This window comes from Ovis aries, chromosome 24, assembly GCF_016772045.2.
Source record: "Ovis aries strain OAR_USU_Benz2616 breed Rambouillet chromosome 24, ARS-UI_Ramb_v3.0, whole genome shotgun sequence".
Classification (NCBI taxonomy): Eukaryota; Metazoa; Chordata; class Mammalia; order Artiodactyla; family Bovidae; genus Ovis; species Ovis aries.
This window is the reverse complement of record NC_056077.1, coordinates 25,762,121-25,783,490: the sequence shown is the minus strand read 5'-3', so window position 1 is coordinate 25,783,490 and position 21,370 is coordinate 25,762,121. Positions and strand designations below refer to the sequence as shown.

Genomic DNA, 21,370 nt, shown 5'->3' with positions numbered 1-21,370 from the left:
CCTGCACGGCTATACCCACTGACACTGGCTGCTCAGGGCTAGGGAGGCCAGAGGCCCCCTGCTCCCCTAAGGCCGGGTGCAGTGACCCCCTGTTCCTGGCCCAGGTTGGCAGCAGGCGCAGGAGAACCCCATTCACTCTAGGATGGGGCCTAGAATTACTCTCGCTAACTTAGGTCAATACTCCTCAAGTTGGGATTAATAGATACATACTACTATATAAGGGCTTCCCTGATAGCTCAGTTGGTAAAGAATCCACCTGCAATGCAGGAGACCCTGGTTCCATTCCTGGGTTGGGAAGAATCTGCTGGAGAAGGGATAGGCTACCCGCTCCAGTATTCTTGGGCTTCCCTTGTGGCTCAGCTGGTAAAGAATCCACCTGCAAGGTGGGAGACTTGGGTTCAGTCCCTGGGTTGGGAAGATCCCCTGGAGAAAGGAGAGGCTACCCACTCCAGTATTCTGGCCTGGAGAATCCCATAGACTGTATAGTCCAGGGGGGTCCCAAAGAGTCAAGACACATCTTTCACTTTCACATAAAACAGATAACCAACAAGGACCTTCTGCTGGTTACGGGGAATGATACTCAATATTTTGCAATAACCTTTAAGGGGAAAGAATGTGAAAAGGAATCTATCTATTTATCTATCTATATGTGTGTGTGTGCTTATATGTATGTATGTAACCATATACATGTGCGTATATTCAGTCACTCAGTTGTGTTTGACTCTTTGCAAACCCAAGGACTCTAGCCCACCAGGCTCCTCTGTCCATGAAATTTTCCAGGCAAGAATCCTGGAGCGGGTTGCCATCTCCTACTCCAGGGAATCTTCTGGAGCCAGCAATCAAACCCGAGTCTCTGTGTCTTCTGAATTGGCAGGCAGATTCTTTACCACTAGTGGCACTCAGGAAGCCCACCTATATATACCCATACATAATACATACACACACACACACATATTAATATATAACTGAATCACTTTGTTGTATACTGAAATGAACACAATATTGTAAATCAACTACATTTTAATTAAGAAAAAAAAAAAAAGATTCCCCTTGATCTGGGCTCAGGCCCCAGCTGGCAATTCTTGCAATTGTATTCAACCCAGCATGTACCACACGGGGGCCTTTCAGGATCCTAGCCTGCGTGACATACAAAAGATGAAGGCGGGGCTCCTCTCCTTGAGGAATTCACAAAAGCCTGAGTAATTAGGGGTCACAGACTCAGATGCTTACAGTACCACCAGCGTGGAGGGATGGGAACTGCGGAGCACCCGCCTGCAAGTCTAGAGGCTGCAGGAGTCACTGGGCTCCAGCCGGCGGACACTACAGAGGGAATACCACCAGATCAGAAGCCAACTTTCCAGTGTCGTCAAATGGTTCACAAGCTGTGCAACGTCGTGAGCGCCAAATGGAACACGCCTGCAGGATAGATTTGGCCAGGGGCACCTGTCTGTCAGAGACATGGGAGGCTCAGGAAACTGACGGATACCCTAGGGAAGCATGAAATCTGGTGCCCAGAAGGGGTGGCTGAGACCACGAGCAGGGGCCTGGGGCAGGCTGGGGGTGTGTGGGTGGCTGGTGGTTGAAGAGAGACTTGAGCAGAACTTTGAGGTTTCCGAAGGCAGGGTTTGTAATAAGACTGGCTACGCATTCCAGGTGCTGGGCAGGGCAGGAGCAAAGTCACAGAGGAGAGAAGAGTTCCCCGGGACCAGAGGGGATGGAGGTTCCGTAAGGATGGAAGCACCAGAGAGCCCATTTTGGGGTCTGAGAGTGGTGGAGACACATGTGCGCAGGGCGCACGGAAACATGTCAAGCGGGAGGGGTGGTGTGGCGTCAGGACCACGGTGCCACTGTGTAGGGGACACAAGTGAGATCGTGATGGCAACTGCCGCACCCTGACTCAGCTCCACCAGAGCTCCCAGGAGTGGATGTGACCTGATGTCACCAGATCTTCTAGATAAAGGTCCCTACTTTTCATGGAAACTCACCAATTTTTAAATGTTAGTAATTAAAAAAAAAAAAAAAAAAAAGCAGAGACATTACTTAACCAACAGAGGTCCGTCCAGTCAAAGCTATGGTTTTTCCAGTAGTCACCTAGGGATGTGAAAGTTGGACCATAAAGAAGGCTGAGCACCAAAGAATTTATGCTTTTGAACTGTGGTGTTGGGGAAGACTCTTGAGAGTCCCTTGAACAGCAAGGAGATCAAATCAGTCAATCTTAAAGGAAATCAATCCTGAAGATCCATTGGAAGGACTGATGCTGAAGCTGAAGCTCCAATCCTTTGACCACCTGATGCAAAGAACTGACTCACTGGAAAAGACCCTGATAATGGGAAAGATTGAAAACAGGAGGAGAAGGGGATGACAGAGGATGAGACGGTTGGATGGCATCACCAACTCAATGGACATGAGTCTGAAGCAAGCGCTGGGAGTTGGTGACGGACAGAGAAGCTTAACATGCTGCAGTCCATGGGGCTGCACAGAGTCAGAGATGACTGAGCGACTGAACTGAACTGAATTGACTCAAAGAACTTTGGGGACTTCCTGGTGGTCCTGTGGGCTTCCCTGATAGCTCAGCTGGTAAAGAATCTGCCTGAGGGAGACCTGGGTTCAATCCCTGAGTTTGGAAGATCCCCTGGAGAAGGGATAGGCTACCCACTCCAGTATTCTTGGGCTTCCCTTGTGGCTCAGCTGGTAAAGAATCTGCCTGCGGGAGACCTGGGTTCAATCCCTGAGTTTGGAAGATCCCCTGGAGAAGGGAAAGGCTACCCACTCCAGTATTGTGGCCTGGAGAATTCCGTGGACTGTATAGTCCATGGGGTCACAAAGAATCGGATATGACTGAGGGACTTTCACTTTCACTGGTGGTCCTGTGGTTGAGAGTCTGCATTCCAACGCAGGCGATGTGGGTTCGATCCCTGGTTGGGGAACTAAGATCCCACATGCTGTAGGGCAACTAAGCCTGCACACTACAACTGGAGAGAAGCCCAAGTGCCTCAACTCAGACTCAATGCAGCCAAATAAATAAATAATTTAAAACACATACACATACACAAAACCCAAAGAATTCTGAAAACACAGTGTGAGCCAGCTGCAATCTGTGAGCTGCCTTCGGTCCACTGGGGCACAGCCTCTTCCCAAGATGTCCAGGGCAGCACATGCTGGCCGGGGACGGTGGTCACTCCCCTGAGGCATTCTGCAGCAGCTAGGCCCTTAGCTCATCTCCCACCACTGTCCTGGCCCCACTGAACTGTGGTTTGCAGGGGTACCCCTGGGCCCACCTGCCTGGGCAAGAGCTCATGGGGGCAGACAGCATGTCTGATTGCTGGCCCCAGCACAAATGTCTGGGGCGATCGATATGGCTCTGCCAGTGAGACGGGGGAACGAGCAGATGAGTGAGCCGAGCGGGAGATGGAGGAGACAGCAGGCAGCAGGGGAAGGAGGAGCTGGACTTGGAAGGAGGCAGGTTCGGGCAGTGGAAACAGTAAGACCTAAAGATGACTGACAGGGAGGGGCACAGGGGGAGCGGAGGATTCAAAGGTGGGAGTCAAGCGCTCCTGCAGACAGCCAAAGGAAGCAGAGCCTGGAGTGGGGCTGAGGGGTCTGGGATTGGGGTACCAAAGCTAGGGCTTCAGTACATGGCCGGGAAGAAATGCTGAAGAAAAGCATCTCGTGGCCAGGAGAGAAGCTTGGTTCAGAAATTAAGCCTTGGGGTAGGTTTAGATTTGGGAGCTGATGAATACGTTCACCAGCAGTTGACTTCCATGTTCTTAGAGGAAAAGAAGGGACCTAGTCTGGGTCTCATTTTCTACTTTCCCTGGTGATTTTTCCCTCCTTAGCCGGCACCTCAATTTTTCACTGGGAATCCACTCTTCCTTGACCTTACTTTATGTGGATAACGTAGGCCTCGCTCCAAGTCGCAACACAGGCCTGGCCAGTGGGTCCTAGACCTGGGGCTTTCTGCAAGCACTCCTGAAATCAAGAGGGATGTCAATGGGGACCACCACTTGGAACCTGAGAATGATGCCAACACAGAGGGAGGAGATTCCTGATGGCATCATGTGAACTCCTGGATCCTGCCACGCCTGAGGCAGCCAACTCATACTCTCCTGTAACATGGGCCAAAGAACACTTTTTTGTCCTTAAGCTGGATTTAATTGGGTTTTCTTGTCCTTTGTTACCAAAAGAATCCTGGCTGATAACACTAGCGTTGGGACTGAGAATTTTAATCAACAGATTCAGCTACTAAGTCAGTCCTGGCCAAGGCAAGCAGGAGTGGGGACAGGAGAGCTCTACCCTCTAGGGGGTCTGGGATTTGTCTTGCTGTCCTAGGCTGGCCCCTGCACATGGGTGAGCAGCCCTCTCTACTTAGACATCTGTCTGGTCCCAGAAGCAGCTCGTCCCCTGGTCTGTGCAGTACAGAGATCCAGGCCTCAGCTTCTACCCCTGTTCTGCATCTCTGTTCTCGTTCCTGCTGGGAGTACAGTTTGGCTCTGAATTCCAACTTTCTGGTTGGAGCCTGAATTCCGACTTTCTGGTTGGGGCCCCCTCTCTCAAGGTGGAATTCTCTGCTCACCTCTCTGTCCTCTGCTGGCTGGGGGCCTGCTTCAAATCTGAGCCTCCTGGACCTCTCAAGGTGACCATGCCTTACCTTCCCAAGCATGGGCATGCACACAGCCTTTAGAGGCTGCAGTCCACCCACCAGACAGCACCCTCTCGCAATTGACAGTGGCCCACACCAAGCCCGAGATTAACACGTAAGGAAGGCTCTTGCACATCTGGGTCAGTGCCCTTCCTCCCAGCCACCCTATTAAGATGCCATCATGGTCCCCAAGAGCTTCCCAGATGGCACTAGTGGTAAAGAACCCGTGCCAATGCAGGAGACTTAAGAGATGCAGGTTCAATCCCTGGGTTGGGAAGATTCCCTGGAGAAGGACATGGCAACCAACTCCCGTATTCTTGCCTGACGAATCTCATGGGCAGAGGGGTCTGGTGGGCTACAGTCCATGGGGTTGCAAAGAGTCAGACATGATGAAGTGACTTAGCATGCACACACAGGAATGCTTGCCAGGCCCGAGGGTGCTCCCCAGACCAGAGGTGCCCAGACCCTATGATGTGGTGGAGCCATCAGGCTACACTGACTCAGTTGCCCAAATGAAGGTCACATCTTTGACTGCAAAGCCACTGCCATGTTTGGCCTTGGTTTGTATCCTGATCCAAATGAATCAACTGTTGGGACTTCCTTGGTGTCCAGTGGTTAAGACTCCACTCTTCTACTGCCCTGGTGGCTCAGATGGTAAAGAATCCGCCTGCAATGCAGGAGACCTGGGTTCGATACCTGGGCCAGGAAAAATCCCCTAGAGAAGAGAACGGCTACCAACTCCAGTACTCTTGCCTGGAGAATTCCATGGACAGAGGAACCTGACAGGCTATAGTCCTTGGGGTTGCAAAGAGTCAGACACACCTGAGCGACTAAGACTCTTCCACTGCAGGGGCCAAGGGTTCAATCCCTGGTCAGGGAACTAAGATCTTGCATGCCACATGGTGTGGCCAAACAAAATAACTATTAAAAATTAGGCAGTTAGGGATATTTGAATGTGGACTAGGTACTGAAGCATAATAATGAATGATTGTCAGGTATGATAGCAGCATCGGGATGATATAAAAACAAACTTATCTGTCAGAGATGCACGCAAAAAATTATGAATGAGATGATATGATACCTACAATTTCTTTTTAAACATTAGGGGAAGAGATGAAACAAAAATGGCAGAATGTAGATAACTATTGAAGCTGAAGAAGGGTACATAGGTTGTTAATGAACTAATCTCTTCACTTTGCGTTCATTTGAAAATCCATCCCTACCCCACCATGAAAGGCCTTTCTGAAAATACAAACATTGCCCTGGGATGAACTGAATCTATCCTTATATGCAGAGTACATCATGAGAAACGCTGGACTGGAAGAAACACAAGCTGGAATCAAGATTGCCGGGAGAAATATTAATAACCTCAGATATGCAGATGACACCACCCTTATGGCAGAAAGTGAAGAGGAGCTAAAAGCCTCTTGATGAAAGTGAAAGAGGAGAGCGAAAAGTTGGCTTAAAGCTCAACATTCAGAAAATGAAGATTATGGCATCTGGTCCCATCACTTCATGGGAAATAGATGGGGAAACAGTAGAAACAGTGTCAGACTTTATTTTTTGGGGCTCCAAAATCACTGCAGATGGTGACTGCGGCCATGAAATTAAAAGACGCTTACTCCTTGGAAGAAAAGTTATGACCAACCTAGATAGCATATTCAAAAGCAGAGACATTACTTTGCCGACGACTAAGGTCTGCTTAGTCAAGGCTATGGTTTTCCTGTGGTCATGTATGGATGTGAGAGTTGGACTGTGAAGAAGGCTGAGCGCCAAAGAATTGATGCATTTGAACTGTGGTGTTGGAGAAGACTCTTGAGGGTCCCTTGGACTGCAAGGAGATCCAACCAGTCCATTCTGAAGGAGATCAGCCCTGGGATTTCTTTTGGAAGGAATGATGCTAAAGCTGAAGCTCCAGTACTTTGGCCACTTCATGTGAAGAGTTGACTCATTGGAAAAGACTCTGATGCTGGGAGAGATTGGGGGCAGGAGGAGAAGGGGACAACCCAGGATGAGATGGCTGGATGGCATCAACGACTCGATGGACGTGAGTCTGAGTGAACTCCGGGAGATGGTGATGGACAGGGAGGCCTGGCGTGCTGTGATTCATGGGGTTGCAAAGAGTCGGACACGACTGAGAGACTGAACTGAACTGAATGGTGCATTTCAGAAGCACTGGGACCCTCATCCAAGCCACCAAGCTAGACTGTGGAGACCCCAAAACACCTCTTGGGGCTCCCCCTTCCCTCTGACCCCTTCTCCAAAAAGCATCCAGAGTGATCTTTTAAATTCCTCAATCAGGTTGTGTCACCCTTTGCCCAAAACCCTCCCATAATGATACCAAGAGCTGATCTTTGTATAGAGTTCACGAAGGCCAGGAATCATTATGAGCACTTCATATGTATTAACTGAACAATAATCACCCTCATTTTACAGATGAGGAAACTGAGTCAGGGAGGCGTAGAATAACACTCCCAAGGTCACAGAGTTAGGACGAGGAGGAGCCAGGGGTTGCCCCAGCCAAGCTGGCTCTGACCCTCTCCCTATTCTGCCTTCAAACCAGTGAGGCCTACGTGACCTGGCTCCCAGGCACCCTTGGGACCTCCCCTCACACTACCCTTTGTTCACCAGCTCAGCCTCTGCCTAAACTGGATGTTCCTGCCGCAGAGCCTTTATTCTTGCTATGCCGCCTGCAAGAATTCCCTTTCCACTTACGTCCCCACGGCTACTCCTTCTCAACGCTCAGGTCAGGGATGCCTTTGATCACCTGTCCAGTGCGGCCCTGCTTCATTCTCCCCTTGTCCCTCTCCGGTCGCCAGAGGTTATCATCTTCACAACACTTAGCATTACTGGAGATGACACTAGTCATCTGTGCCCTTGTTTTTTGTTCCCTTCCTCATGAGAGGGGAGAGGACTGTATGAACAGGGCCTTGTCGGTTTGTTCAACACGGCTCCCTGAGCACCAAGACCTGTGTGGTCCAATACATGGTCACCAGCCACACGCGGACAATGACATGAATATTAAAATGACAGACATTGCAAGACGTTGGCCTGTCAGTTACAGGAGCCACCTGGGGCTGAGAACTCGAATTGTTCTCACTGGACAGGGCAGAGAGAACGTGTTAAGATCATTGCAGGAAGTTCTATTGGGCAGGACTGGCCTGGTTGACCACGACAAGTCACAGAAACATACCACTGGGTAAATCTAACATTCACTCACTCATTCATTCATTCAAAAGCTACTTCATCAGCACCATTTCCATGTATAACATATACCACTGGGTCCTGCTTCACTTGCTGGTGTGGCCAGGCTGGAGGCAGAACCTGTGTGGTGATGCTGTTGGCAAAAAATGGTGATGACCTGCCTGTTTTTACTCAAGGGTGGTACCACGTAGCAGATTAATATGCTTGTTATTAATATAAAGGAAAACAGATGGACTGTGGGGAATAGCTGAAAGTCCACTTTTTGGATGAGTTATAACATCCTAGGAGAGACTATGGATTCTTTTCTCCTACTGGATGCACCAGGAGGAAGGTTCTCTTTACTCTTAAGTCCCAGCTTCATCTACAAGGTGGGGCCTGACAACCTCTACTTGTAGGATGGGTAGGAGGTTAACTGAGATGATGCATTTCATCATCAGGCATCAAATGTTTACCGAGTAGGATTCCCTGGTGGCTCAGTGGTAAAGAATCCGCATGTCAATACAGGAGACACGGGTTCGATTGCTGATCCAGGAAGATCCCACATGCTGCGGAGCAACTAAATCCCGAGCACCACAACTACTGAGCCTGTGCTCTAAGACCCCGGGAGCCGCAACCACCGAAACCCACGGGGCCTGGAGCCTGCGCTCGGCATCAAGAGAAGCCGCTGCGATGAGAAGCCAGTGCACCCCAACTGGAGAGTGGACCCCGCTTGCCGCAACCAGAGAAAACCCGCGCAGCAATGAGGACCCAGCAGAGCCAAAAATAAATAAATAAGTAAATAAAATTATTTAAGGAAAAAGTGTTTATGGAGCCCCTATTCGGGGCCTCATGCCTGCCCGATGCGTGCTATGCTGGGTAAAACAGCGGCCGTGATGAGCACCCACATCTGCAGGCTGCCCTGTGCGGCTGCGTGAACCGATGCTGGCTTCCGAGTCCTTACCCTGCCCGGAAGTCCTCTCCTCCGGGCCAGCTCTGAATCCCCGCACTACCTAAAGAGGGTGACGGAGCCCATCCAAGTTAGCCCAGGGATTTAAACAGGCAGCAGATCTTCCAATAAGAGACTCCCATTCTTGCAGCACCTTCTTTTCTTATGCTGTAAATAAGCCTTGGTTGGATTAGTGCCTCATGTTGAACTTTGCTTCCTCGGATTCCCAGACACAAAACACCCGTCTTAACAAGCCATGTCTACCGGGCTGAGCTATATTTCTATAAACTCTCATTTTATCTCCTCTAAAACACACAGTAATAGCATTCACCGGAGAATATTAAATCAAACCAACCTGCAGCTGCATTTGTTTGTGCTTTCTGCCCCCGGAAAATGCTGGCAACAGATGGGTGTGCGTTATGTAAGTGGTGGCCCTGCCGGGGCCTGCGGTCCTGCACGCGCTCCTCTGTGTCGGAACACCCCGAGTCTCTGATCCCCACAGCCGGCTGCCCCCCGGAGCGCCCGCCACGATGCCCTGACGTCCTGGCCCTCTTTTCTATTCTCGGCACACAGGGAAGGGGCTGAGTGCAGGTTAAAGAAGAAAGGCAGGCTGCGGCCAAAAGAGATGAAGCTTATCTCCTTTGTAATCCAGCACATAAAAATCCTCTTTTCTTGGCCTGAGCTGTATAGTCAATGACAGGGCCGGGCTACAGGGCACAGGCTTGAGCAGTCAGTGCTGTTTCATTACTCATTCCAGAAGATGCTGATGACCGCCTGCCAGGAAGTGTTGGGTGGACTGGAGGACCTGGCCTGAGATGCTGGGAGCCCACTACTCAGGGCTGGGGCTCCATCTCGGGCCTGGAGGACAGCCCCGTATACACCCTGGGTCAAAACTGGCCATGGGGGTGGGGAGGAGAACCTGATAGGCCCACAGGAACCTCCTCACTTATCCAGTGGTTTAGACTGTTTCTCAAATTTAAACTTTAGGCATTTGTTTTTTAAAGAAAAAACATAAATCAGAGAAAGCGTTTTGTTACTTCACTGAGGAGTGTCGTGTGTCAGCAGAGCTGGCTGGGACTGTGTCTGCCACGTTAGCACCTAGATCCCCAGAGCCTAGCAGATGTTTATCTGGGAGCTGGAGGGATAGCTCAGTGGTAAAGAATCCACCTGCAGATGTGGATTCTATCCCTGGATGGAGAAGATCCCCTGGAGGATGAAATGGCAACCCACTCCAGTATTCTTGCCTGGAAAATCCCATAGACAGAGGAGCCTGGTGAGACTAGTCCATAGGGTCACAAAGAGTCAGACACAAGTGAAGCAACTGAGCACACGTGGAGGGATGGCTGGGTGAGTGGGTGGGTGGAGAACCAGCAGGAAGAGCTGCAGGAGAGAGGAGAGGACGGGAAGGAGGGACGAGGCTCGGCGTCTCCTGGTTGGCCTCTAACCTGCAGTAGCACCTGTCGAAGGCATCTCCTGCTCTAGGTCACTCGTCTGGATCTCAAGGAGGATGAGGCAACTGCTTACCGGCTCTTAGGGGAATGAACTCATTCACTCATTAGATAGCCATGATTTGCTACTTAGAATAGAACAGTGGTAAAGTCTCAGGCCCTGCTCCCAAGATGCCCCCTGGGTGATGGGGGGAGGCAGGTGTGTATCCTGATCTAGGGGTGATGTAACTAGTTCATGTGGTACAGAAGTGCACAAGGGTTGGGGGTCAGGTGAGCAGCCTGGAGAAAGTGATGCCTGGGTCTTCCAGGAATATGAGGCATTGACAAGCACCTGGAGTTGAGTGAGACAGGAGGGGCCGGGGACTAAAGTTGTGCCTACAAGGAAGGCTGGTGGAGAGCCCCAAGAGCAGCTGGCACTCTGGAGGGGGGTGTGAACAAGGGGCAGGTGCTGAGAGAGAGGCAGGCATGACATATGGGGATTAGGGGGCTCTGATGTCACACTCAGAGGTCTGACCTGGATTTTCTGGATCAAGGAAAGCCTTTGAAGTTTGAGCATTGGAAGGACTGATGCTGAAGCTGAAGCTCCGATACTTTGCCCACCTGATGCAAAGAACTGACTCCTTAGAAAAGACCCTGATGCTGGGAAAGATTGAAGGCAGGAGGAGAAGGGGACAACAGAGGATGAGATGGTTGGATGGCATCACTGACTCGATGGACATGACTTTGAGCAAGCTCCAGGAATTGGTGATGGACAGGGAAGGCTGGTGTGCCACAGTTCATGGGGTTGCAAAGAGTCGGACACTACTGAGTGACTGAACTGACTGAAGTTGAGGGTTTGAAACCATAGTCATGATCAGACCTCCCAGGGGCTACTGGAGACAAACCAGAGGCCTGGGCCTGGGATTAGGGAGAGCGGTTAGGAGGCTATACTTTTCCACACCTCTTTTCGTCCAAGTATCTCCCTCTACCTGGAGATACTTTCCCTTGTCTGCCTGGCTCAAGGCTTCTCTTCCCACTAGAGCTCAGGTGTGCTCTCCCTTCACACCTTCCCTGACCTCTTCCAGCTCGAGGTGGACACCCTCCTCCTCGAGGGTGCAAGCTGGGAACAGCCAGCTCTGGCTCAAAGATGAATTTGGTTTGCACTACATGGTGGTTTCGTCTTCCCAGGTAGCACAGTGGTAAAGAATCTGCCTGCCAATGCAGGAGACTCAGATTTGATGCCTGGGATAGGAAGATCCCGTGGAGAAGGAAACGCAAGCCACTCCACTATTCTTGCCTGGAAAAGGGACACAGGAGCCTGATGGTCCCAAGAGCTGGACACGACTGAACACGCACGGATACGGTGGTTCCGGAAGAATTTAAGTTAGCTACTGACATTTGCAAACAAAATAGCTCAACTCAGATTTCCAGCTCCCTGGGAATGCTGGGAAGATGACAGCACTGGCTGGCATTGCTCCATAGCGAACATTAGTTAAAACTGAAAAACTGCCTGCCGCTAAACTGGGCCATGTGTTGGCCAGTCTGCTGCACTCCCCAACAGGCCCGTGTCTCCCTAACAAGACTGAGGCTGAGAATTGGTCCCCATTTATCATCTCGCTTGTACTATCAATTCCCTTATGGCCACTTATAAAGGAAGGTAGAATGTTCATGCTCCCCTTTCTATCAAAAGAAGGGAAACAAAGTTCTGTCCCTCCTCACTGACTGAGTTCCCTGCAGAGTCCCTGAGGTTTCTATCTGAAACCCATGGCACTCTGGGTTCAGCTTGATCAAGGTCTTCATCACACTGTCTCCTTCATCTATCTACATCACTTGTCTGCCGGCTCTTAGACAACAGATACCCCAAAGCATAGACTGTGTCTTTATATCAGTGTCTTCAGAATCGATCGTGAAACCTGATGGTACCTAGGATGTGCTCAAGAACCAGTATTCAGTGAAGGAACAAATGCAAATGAATACGTGGAAAATAGCTTAGAGAAAGCAAGAATGAGGACCTGGGGGTGGGTAGTGGTGTGAGGGTAAGAAGAAGGGGAAGGGCTCTGAAATCAGAGAGGCCAAAGAGCATAGACGTGAAGAGCCTGGCTGTTTGGAGTGGGGCGCACAGCAGGAGCGCTGGTACACCTCGGAACTGGCTGCACACACAGAATCTTGGGCCCGCCCTAGACTTGCTGGATTGCCGTTTTCCAGTCACTAAGTCGTATCCGACTCTTTGTGACCCCATGGACTATAGCACGCCAGGCCTCCCTTTCCCTCACCATCTCTCGGACTTCGTACAAGTTCATGTCCATTGAATCAGTGACGCCATCCAACCATCTCATTAGGACCTGTATTTAATCAAGATCCCAAGGGGGTCATGGAGGATTATGGTTTGAGAAGAGCTGGCGAAGCAAATGGGCCTGGAGTCCAATTGTGGGGGTTCAGATTCTCACTCTGACACTCACTGGCTGTGTGACTTGGGCCACATGACATAATCTCTCCATATATCTGTTTCCTTATCTGTTAAAATGGAGCCTCAGTTCATGTTTCTCCAGTTCCCCCCGAGGCCCGACCTGCAGCAAAGGCTCTGTTCCTGGGGGGCTCTGACAGTGCGAAGTGAAAGTCCCCAGCAGGTGCTTGCTACACCCAGGAGGAAGGGCAGTGGGGCCACCTGGTCCTCATTTTGCAGCTGGGGGAATGAATCTGGTTATGGAAAATGCTACGTGCTGCCATCAGTCAAATGCTCAGTGAGGAACCGGAGCCTGTTACTTACACCATCAGCTGTCCAGTAATTCCAAACCTTGATCTTGGTTAGACCAAAGTCACGCAGCTGTCCCGTGTTGCGGATAACAAAAAAGAGCTGGAGCGGTGGGTGGAAGGGGCACGTCCACAGGGAAGGGTCTTTCTTGCCCTGAAATGCCAGCAGGAGAAGGATGTTGTTATGGTTAGCACATTTCTGCCTTACCCCACAGTAATCCTCCCAGTTTTGGCTCAGGCTGCAATGCAGGAGACGTGGGTTCAATCAGGAAGATCCCTGGAGAAGGAAATGGCAACCCACTCCAGTATTCTTGCCTGGGAAATCCCCTGAATAGAGGAGCCTGGCAGGCTACAGCCCATGGGGTCGCAAAAGAGTCCGGGACACACTGAGCGACTAAACCACCACCACCACCCACAGTAAATGAGCAGTGACTATGGAAACCAGGGAGGGATAAGGGTGGGAAGCCAGCTGCCCCCTGTACATCATCCCGGGTGGCATCTTAGATCTCACCCCATCTGGATCGCTCTTGGGAGCAGACTACTGACCCTCGACCCCGACCCCTCACAAAGCCGCCACAGGGGCCCCTCGGCCCTGCCAACCAGACTGAATTTAAATTGCAGCGGGCTTTATTTTAATCAACCTAATCGGCTTTGTGGGGAGAGAGACCCACCAAAGGGGGAAGGACGGGAAAAGAGCCACGACGTGCGCTTGTTTGATTAACCTGGCAAACAGAGCCTTTGATTTTCTTTTGTAAAACCCTGTAGAATTTTAAAAATGTAAGAATAGAAAAGAAAGAACCTGGCTCAGGCGTCTGTTGGGACGGGGCCATGGCACTGAGCCTTGGGATTTATTCTGTTCCCTTCAGGGCTTCCAAGCCTCGGGACCCCCCGTGCAGTTTCCGCCTGCCGGATAAGCTGCTGAGCCCACTCTCAAGGCCCCAGAGGCAGAGGGGCAGGGCAGTCTGGCTGGCATTTTCATTCGCACCAGCAAGATTTTGTATCATGAGCGCTTGGGATAGAGGTGGAAAGGAGAAATGGGGGTGGGGAGGGGACTTCTCTCAGCTCCGGTTGGCTCCCCTCGTCTCTTTGGGCACCTCTTCTGCTCTCTGTCTGGACAAAACCCACAGCTGCTCCCCAGCATCTCCATGCTGGCGTGGCTTCTGTGCCTTTGCACCGGCTGGGCTTCCATGCGCAATACTCTCCTGCCCTGGGGCTTCCCTGGTGGTCCAGTGGTTGAGAATCCGCCTGACAATGCAGGGGACACGGGTTCCCTGGTCCGGGAAGATTCCACGTGCCGCGGAGCAACTAAGCCCATGTTCCACAATTAGAGGGTTGCATCTGCTCGTTGCAACTAGAGAAAGCCCGTGCAGAGCAACATTAAGACTCGGGGCAGCCAAAAATAAACAAATAGATAAAAAACAAAACCAAAAACACACCGCTCTTCTGTCCTCACCCTGGGAAATTCAGCTCAAGTGTACCGTCACCCTCTCAGTCACCCTTCCCCTTGACACAATCACTCCCCCATCTAGGTGCCCATAGCTCCTCAATACGCCTGCGGGTATCATTTACTCGGTGCCCCACGATTCCCTGTCTTCAAGTCTATGTCCCCCCCCCCCCCCCAATAACACACACACACACACACTCAGCTTCAAAGCTGTTCTCATTCACTCCAGAACCTTTAGCATTCAGCACAGTTCCTTGGCACCTGGGAAACGACAACAAAAACCTCTGAATCGAATTTTTCGAACAACAGTCGAATAAAGAAATGACTGAATACACGAAATTCACCTGCTAATATCTGTCCTCTCACGGAAACTTTATTTTTCTTTCTTTGGCTGTGGCGCAGGGCCTGTGGGATCTTAGTTCCCCAACCAAGGATTGAACCCACGCCCCCTGCATTGGAAGCTCAGAGTCCTAACCAATGGACCACCAGGGAAGTCCCTCGCTGAAACTTTCAAGAAGAGACTAAAACGATCTGGCCGGCAGAGCTATTTTGTGTAGCTCACTAAGTGCTGTTGTGGTTGCTTTCTGGAAAAGGCAACTTGTTGCCAAAAGTTAAAGATGGAAAATATCTCCTGCTCCTCAGAGGTAGATGCCTGGCTTGTCTATAGACTCAGAAGACGTGGCAACACGGGGTCCCTGACAGCTGGAGCTGAGTACACCGCCCTGGTGGCCAGGGCCCCAGTCCCCAGCACTTACTGCTGTTCCACACTCATTTCGCCTCCCCGGTTATGCTTTTGCCCGGCCCCTTAAATGCAGCCATTCAAGTTTAGGGTCCCTGCTTAGGGGCTGACAACCACAAATCCCAATAAGCAATGTGCATCTCTGACACTGGCTGAAGTTGCCCCTTTTATCTAGAAGGAGCATCGCCCTGTATCTGAGGACATCTCCATGGGCTCCCGTCCCCAGGACCGTGCCTGCTACTTGACAGAGCAGAGAAGGGGGGACGCTGGCCGCCTCGGGGGGTCTGCTGGCCCCCAGGAGACACGAGGCGCAGTCTCCAGCTGCACAGAGGACAGAGGTGGCTTGTCCCGGGGACAATGGTGCCTTTCAGGAGGGGGGACGCTGCTGAGATGAGTTCAAGGGCTTCTGACTTATCCTGGCAAGTTTCTTGAGCTCTGCTGGAACTTCTAGTGCTCTGGGCAGCTGCGAGGGGTCAGGAAAGCACATCTCCAAACCCAGCGGGGATGTCTCATCCCTGCTCTGAGCTGGAGCCTAGAATGGGTTGCTGAGGCTGCCTGACAACGGCAGAGATGGAAGGCTGACCCTTAGACGCCAGTGCGGGGACTGTAATTGATTTCCCATCACATTTCTGTCAGCGGGAGGGCTAAGCGGGAATCGTGCTGTTCAGAGTCAGAGAACGTTAATCTACAGGTAACTCTGAACCTCATTAGCCACTGGGCCTTCTGACTCTTCCTTTCCACTGACAGAATGCCTGGGAGGAAGGCTGCGGAAAGCCGCCAAAGGCTGACCCAAGGCTCACTGGGCAAACCTCCAGGTGCCAGCCCAGCAGGCAGGATGTCAGCTGCACCTGCCCATCGCAGGTGGTAATCAAGAGTGTCGAACAACAATTAGGGCACCTGGGCACTGCTGCTGTTATTCCATTGGGTTCCCTCCAAGCCCTGGGAACAGGGAGATGGATGGTGAGTCACTGAAGGAAGATCCGAGTCCATCAAAGATGTGGTTTGCACATGTGGTGGAGTGAGAATTGTTTGAAAGATAGATTTATTTGTCTGTGCTGGGTCTTAGTTGAGGCAATCAGAATCTTTAGTTACGGCATGTAGGATCTAGTTCTCTGACCAGGGATCGAACCTGGGCCCCTGCACTGGGAGTGTGGAGTCTTACCCAGTGGACCACAGGGAAGTCCTTGGAGTGAGGATTCAAACTCAGGGTTTTCATTCACTCATTCAATCACTCTGTCTTGGTCTGGGTTCCCCCAGGAGCAGACCCTGAGGCAAGGATTCCAGTATAAGGAGTTGATTTAGACAGGGAAGGACGAAGGAGCTGATATGTATCCACACTCCAGTTCCCATCATTGTGCCCATATTCCAATTCCCATCTGCAAAGCTTCAGAGCTGCTCCCGGGGGCTCCACTCCCCGCCAGTTTGGACCTGCTGCAGCGGAAGCAAAAAGGGTCCTGGAGGCCAGAAAACAAACCTTCCATAGGAGAGAGGTGTTTGCTGGCAGGCGGAAGAGCAGCCAGCAAGGACCGCAGTGGGAGGGGTGAAGGACCAGGGCAGGCACCAGCGGTATCTACTACCCGCTTGCTCAACAAATCCTGAGTGCGGGGGATCCCGGCCTAGACAGTCCCAGCTCTGGGTGAGCAGAGGAGGCAAACAAGTCACATTGCCAAGGGATTAAAAAAAAAAAAAAAAAAAAAAAACAAGCAGGGGGAAACATCTGATGAAGCAAACATAGGAGAATTATTAATAGCCACCAGAATGGCAATTTTAAAATCGACGGTCAGAGAAGGCCTCTCTCAGGAGGTCTCTTTCTAACTCCTAAGGAAGGTGCTGCTGTCTCCAACATTAACCCGACACAGATCCACACACCCTCAGAGTGATGCTGGACAGCCCTCAGAAGAAGCCTCGCTTTAATAAGTTAGCATCTTAAAAGGAAACAAACTGGACTTCCCTGGTGGGGAACCTAGAGCCTACTATGCAGAGTGAAGTCAGAAAGAGAAGGAGAAATACTGTATACTAAGGCACACAAACGGAATCTAAAAAGATGGTACCGAAGAATTTATTTCCAGGGCAGCAATGGAAAAACAGACACAGAGAACAGACTTATGGACACGGGGAGAGGGGAGGCGAGGGTGAGATGTATGGAGAGAATAACATGGAAACTTACACTACCATATGTACAATAGATAGCCAACAGGAATTTGCTGTATGTCTCAGGAAACTCAAACAGGGGCTCTGTATCAACCTAGAGGGGTGGGAAGGAGGATGCGGGGGACATTCAAGAGGGAGGGGATATGTGTATACCTACGTCCCATCACTTCATGGGAAATAGATGGGGAAACAGTAGAAACAGTGTCAGACTTTATTTTTTTGGGCTCCAAAATCACTGCAGATGGTAACTGCAGCCATGAAATTAAAAGACGCTTGCTCCTTGGAAGAAAAGTTATGAGCAACCTAGATAGCATATTGAAACGCCAACAAAGGTCTGTCTAGTCAAGGCTATGGTTTTCCAGTGGTCATGTATGGATGCGAGAGTTGGACTGTGAAGAAAGCTGAGCGCCAAAGAATTAATGCTTTTGAACCGTGGTGTTGGAGAAGACTCTTGAGAGTCCCTTGGACTGCAAGGAGATCCAACCAGTCCATTCTAAAGGAGATCAGCCCTGGGATTTCTTTGGAAGGAATGATGCTAAAGCTGAAACTCCAGTACTTTGGCCACCTCATGTGAAGAGTTGACTCATTAGAAAAGACTCTGATGCTGGGAGGGATTGGGGGCAGGAGGAGAAGGGGATGACAGAGGATGAGATGGCTGGATGGCATCAACGACTCGATGGACGTGAGTCTGAGTGAACTCCAGGAGTTGGTGATGGACAGGGAGGCCTGGCGTGCTGCGATTCATGGGGTCGCAAAGAGTCGGACACGACTGAGCGACTGAACTGAACTGAACTGATGGCTGATTCGGAGAAGGAAACAGCAACCCATTCCAGTATTCTTGCCTAGACAATCCCGTGGACTGAGGAGCCTGGTGGGCTGCCATCTATGAGGTCGCACAGAGTCGGACATGACTGAAGCAACTTAGCGTGGCTGATTCATGTTGAGGTTTGACAGAAAACAACAAAATTCTGTAAAGCAATTATCCTTCAATTAAAAAATAAAGAAAATTTTAAAATACTACCCAGAAGACTCCAAATAAACAGGTTATTTGAAGAAAAAAAAGAATTTGTCTGCCAATGCAGGGGACACACGTTCGATCGCTGGTCCGGGAAGAGCCCCCGTGTACAGGTCAACTAAGTCCACGTGTCCGAGAGCCCATGGCCTGCCCCAAGAGACGCCACCGCAATGAGGAGCCTGAGCTCCACAATTCGCGAGTAACCCCGCCTGCCACAACTAGAGCAAGCCTGTGCTGCAGCAAAGACCCAGCACAGCCAAAAATAAATACATTTTTTAAAGAAGGGAACAAACTATTGATGCAACAATTTGGATGGGTGTCAATGGCATTATGTTGTTGCTGTTGTTAGTTGCTCAGTCATATCTGACTCTTTGCGACCCCATGGACTGCAGCCTGCCAGGCTCCTCTGTCCACGGGATTCTCCAGGCAAGAATACTGGAGTGGGCAGCCACTCCCTTCTCCAGGGGATCTTCCCGACCCAGGGATCAAACCTGGGTCTCCTGAATTGCAGGCAGATTCTTTACTGTCTGAGCCACCAGGGAAGCCTCAAGGGCATTACCCTGAGTGGGAAAAAGTCAATCTCAGAAAGGTTACATACAGTATGATCCCATGCATATGGCATTTGGGGTGGGGGTGGGGGTTGCTGTGCAGCATGGCATGTGGGATCTTAGTTCCCCAACCAGGGATTGAACCCACATCCCCTGTGCTGGAAGCATGGAATCTTAACCACGGGACTGCCAGGGAGGTCCCTATGACATTCTTGAAATGACAAAAATTATAGAGAACAGATTGATGGCCGCCCGTGTTAGGGACAGGCAGGGGGTGGGATGGTTAGAAAGGGTCCCATGAGGGGATTCCTTTGAGGTGATAGAACTCTTCTGTATGTTGCTGTGGCGTGGTTACATGAATCTACACATGACAGAATTGAAAAGAATGTACACACACACATGCACAAACAAGTGTATGAGGGTCTGCTCGTTATACTAATGTCAGTGTCCTAGGTTTGATGATGTACTGTGGTCACATACAATGTTACCACTGGGGAAGCAAGACAAAGGCACATGGACCTCTCTCTACCTTATTAAAAATTGAGGGATCGCTCTGGTGGCCCAGTGGCTAAGGCTCCACGCTTCCACTGCAGGGGGTGCATGCCCACAGAGCGTGGCCAAAAGAAAGGGAGATAAAATTCACATATACAAAACCACCACTTTAAAGTGGACAAGTCAGTGGCTTTTTAGTGTATTCATGAGGTTGTCCAACCATCACCATTATCTGTTTCCAGCATACTTTACTGCCCCTCAAAGAAACCCCGTACCCTTTAGCAGTCACTCCCCATTCCTACATTTCCTCTGTCCTTGGTACCCACTAGACTACCTTTTGTCTCTACGGACTTGCCTATTCTGGACATTTCATATAAATGCAGTCATACAACATATATGGTCTTTTATGTCCGACTTCGTCTTTCAGCATGGTGCTGTCTAGTGATTCAGCATGATGCTTTCTAGTTATGCAAGTTTATTCAGGACTTTGCTCCTGTTTACGACCAAATAATACCCCATTGTATGGACAGACCACAGGTGTTTATCCGTGCATCATTTGATGGCCATCTGGGTTATTTCCACCTTTTGGTCATTATGAATAACAGTGCTATGAACATTTGTGTACAAGTTTTTGTGTGAATGTTTTTTTATTTTCTTGGATATATACCTAGAAGTGGAAATGCCTGGTCACATGGTAACTGTACATTTAATTTTAAAAAATCATTTATTTATTTGGCTGTGCTGGATCTTAGTTACAGCATGTGGGATCTAGTTCTCACCAGGGATGGAACCCTAGCCTGCACTGGGAATGCAGAGTCTCAGCCACTGGACCACCAGGCAAGTCCCTACATTTAATGTTTTTGAGGAACTGCCAAACTGTTTTGCACAATGGCTATGCCATTTTCCTTTTACATTCCCAACAGCAAGGTTCCAATTTTTCCATATGTTTACAACACTTGTTATTCCTGTTTTCTTTTTTTTTTTTTTAAGTATAGCAAACTAATGGGTATGAAGTATATCTTTGTGGTTTTGCTTTGCATTTCCCTAATAACTAATGAGGGAAAGACTGAAGGCAGGAGGACAAGGGGACGGCAGAGGATGAAATGGTTGGATGGCATCACCGACTGGATGGACATGAGTTTGAACAAGCTCCAGGAGTTGGTGATGGACAGGAAAGCCTGGCATGCTGCAGTCCATGGGGTCGCGAAGAGCTGGACACGACTGAGTGACTGGACTGAACTGAACTGAATGACTAATGATGTTGAGCATCTTTTCATGTGCCTGTTGGCCATTTGTAAATCTTTTGAGAAATATCTATTCAAAGTACTTTGGCCTTTTCTCACTGGGCTGTTTGTCTTTTTGCTGTCGCGTCTGAGTTCTTCACATATTCTGGATACAAGGCTCTTCTCAGATATATGATCTGCAAACAGTTTCTCCCTTTTCTGTAGGTTGCCTTTCACTTTCTTGGTAATGTTCCTCAAAGCAAAAATGGTTTCAAATTTTGATGAGGTCTTATCTATTTTTTTCTTTTGTTGTTTATGCTTTGGGTGTCGTACCTAAAACTCCATTGAAAAATTCCAAGCTACGAAGATTTGTACCTATGTTTTCATCAAAGAGTTTTATGCCCTTAAAACTATAAAAGTTTCAAGGTCTTTGATCCATTGAGTTAGCTTTTGTAGATGGTGTGAGAGAAGAGTCCAACTTAATTGTTTTGCATGTGGAAATCCAGCTGTCCTGATGCCATTTGTTGAAACAAAATTATTCTTTCCTCATCGAATGGGATTGGCATCCTTGTTAAAGAAGAATTGACAAGAGATGCATGCATCTATTTCTGCAGTCTCAGTTGCGCTCCATTGATCTATATGTCTATACTTAAGCCAGAACCACAAAGTCTTAATTACTGTGACTTGGCAGTAAGTTTTGAAATTGGGAAGTGTGAGTCTTCCAACTTTATTTTTTCCCAACACTTTTGAGGGCTATTCTATATTCTTTGAACTTCCATAAACATTTTATGAGCTCGTCAATTTCCACCAAA

General features: G+C 49.7%; 1 protein-coding gene across 5 annotated transcripts in view; it reads right to left on the bottom strand.

Annotated features, from left to right (window-relative positions):
- KATNIP (katanin interacting protein) overlaps positions 1–21,370 on the bottom strand; it is a 233,456-nt gene that overhangs the window by 58,879 nt on the left and 153,207 nt on the right. For 4 of the 5 annotated variants that reach the window (XM_060406218.1, XM_060406216.1, XM_042239988.2 and 1 more), the window contains one exon: positions 12,963–13,100. The exons of the other annotated variant lie outside the window; for it this stretch is intronic. In XM_060406218.1, coding sequence (XP_060262201.1) covers positions 12,963–13,100 — 138 coding nt within the window. The remainder of the gene's footprint in view (positions 1–12,962; positions 13,101–21,370) is intronic. 5 annotated transcript variants of the gene reach the window in all.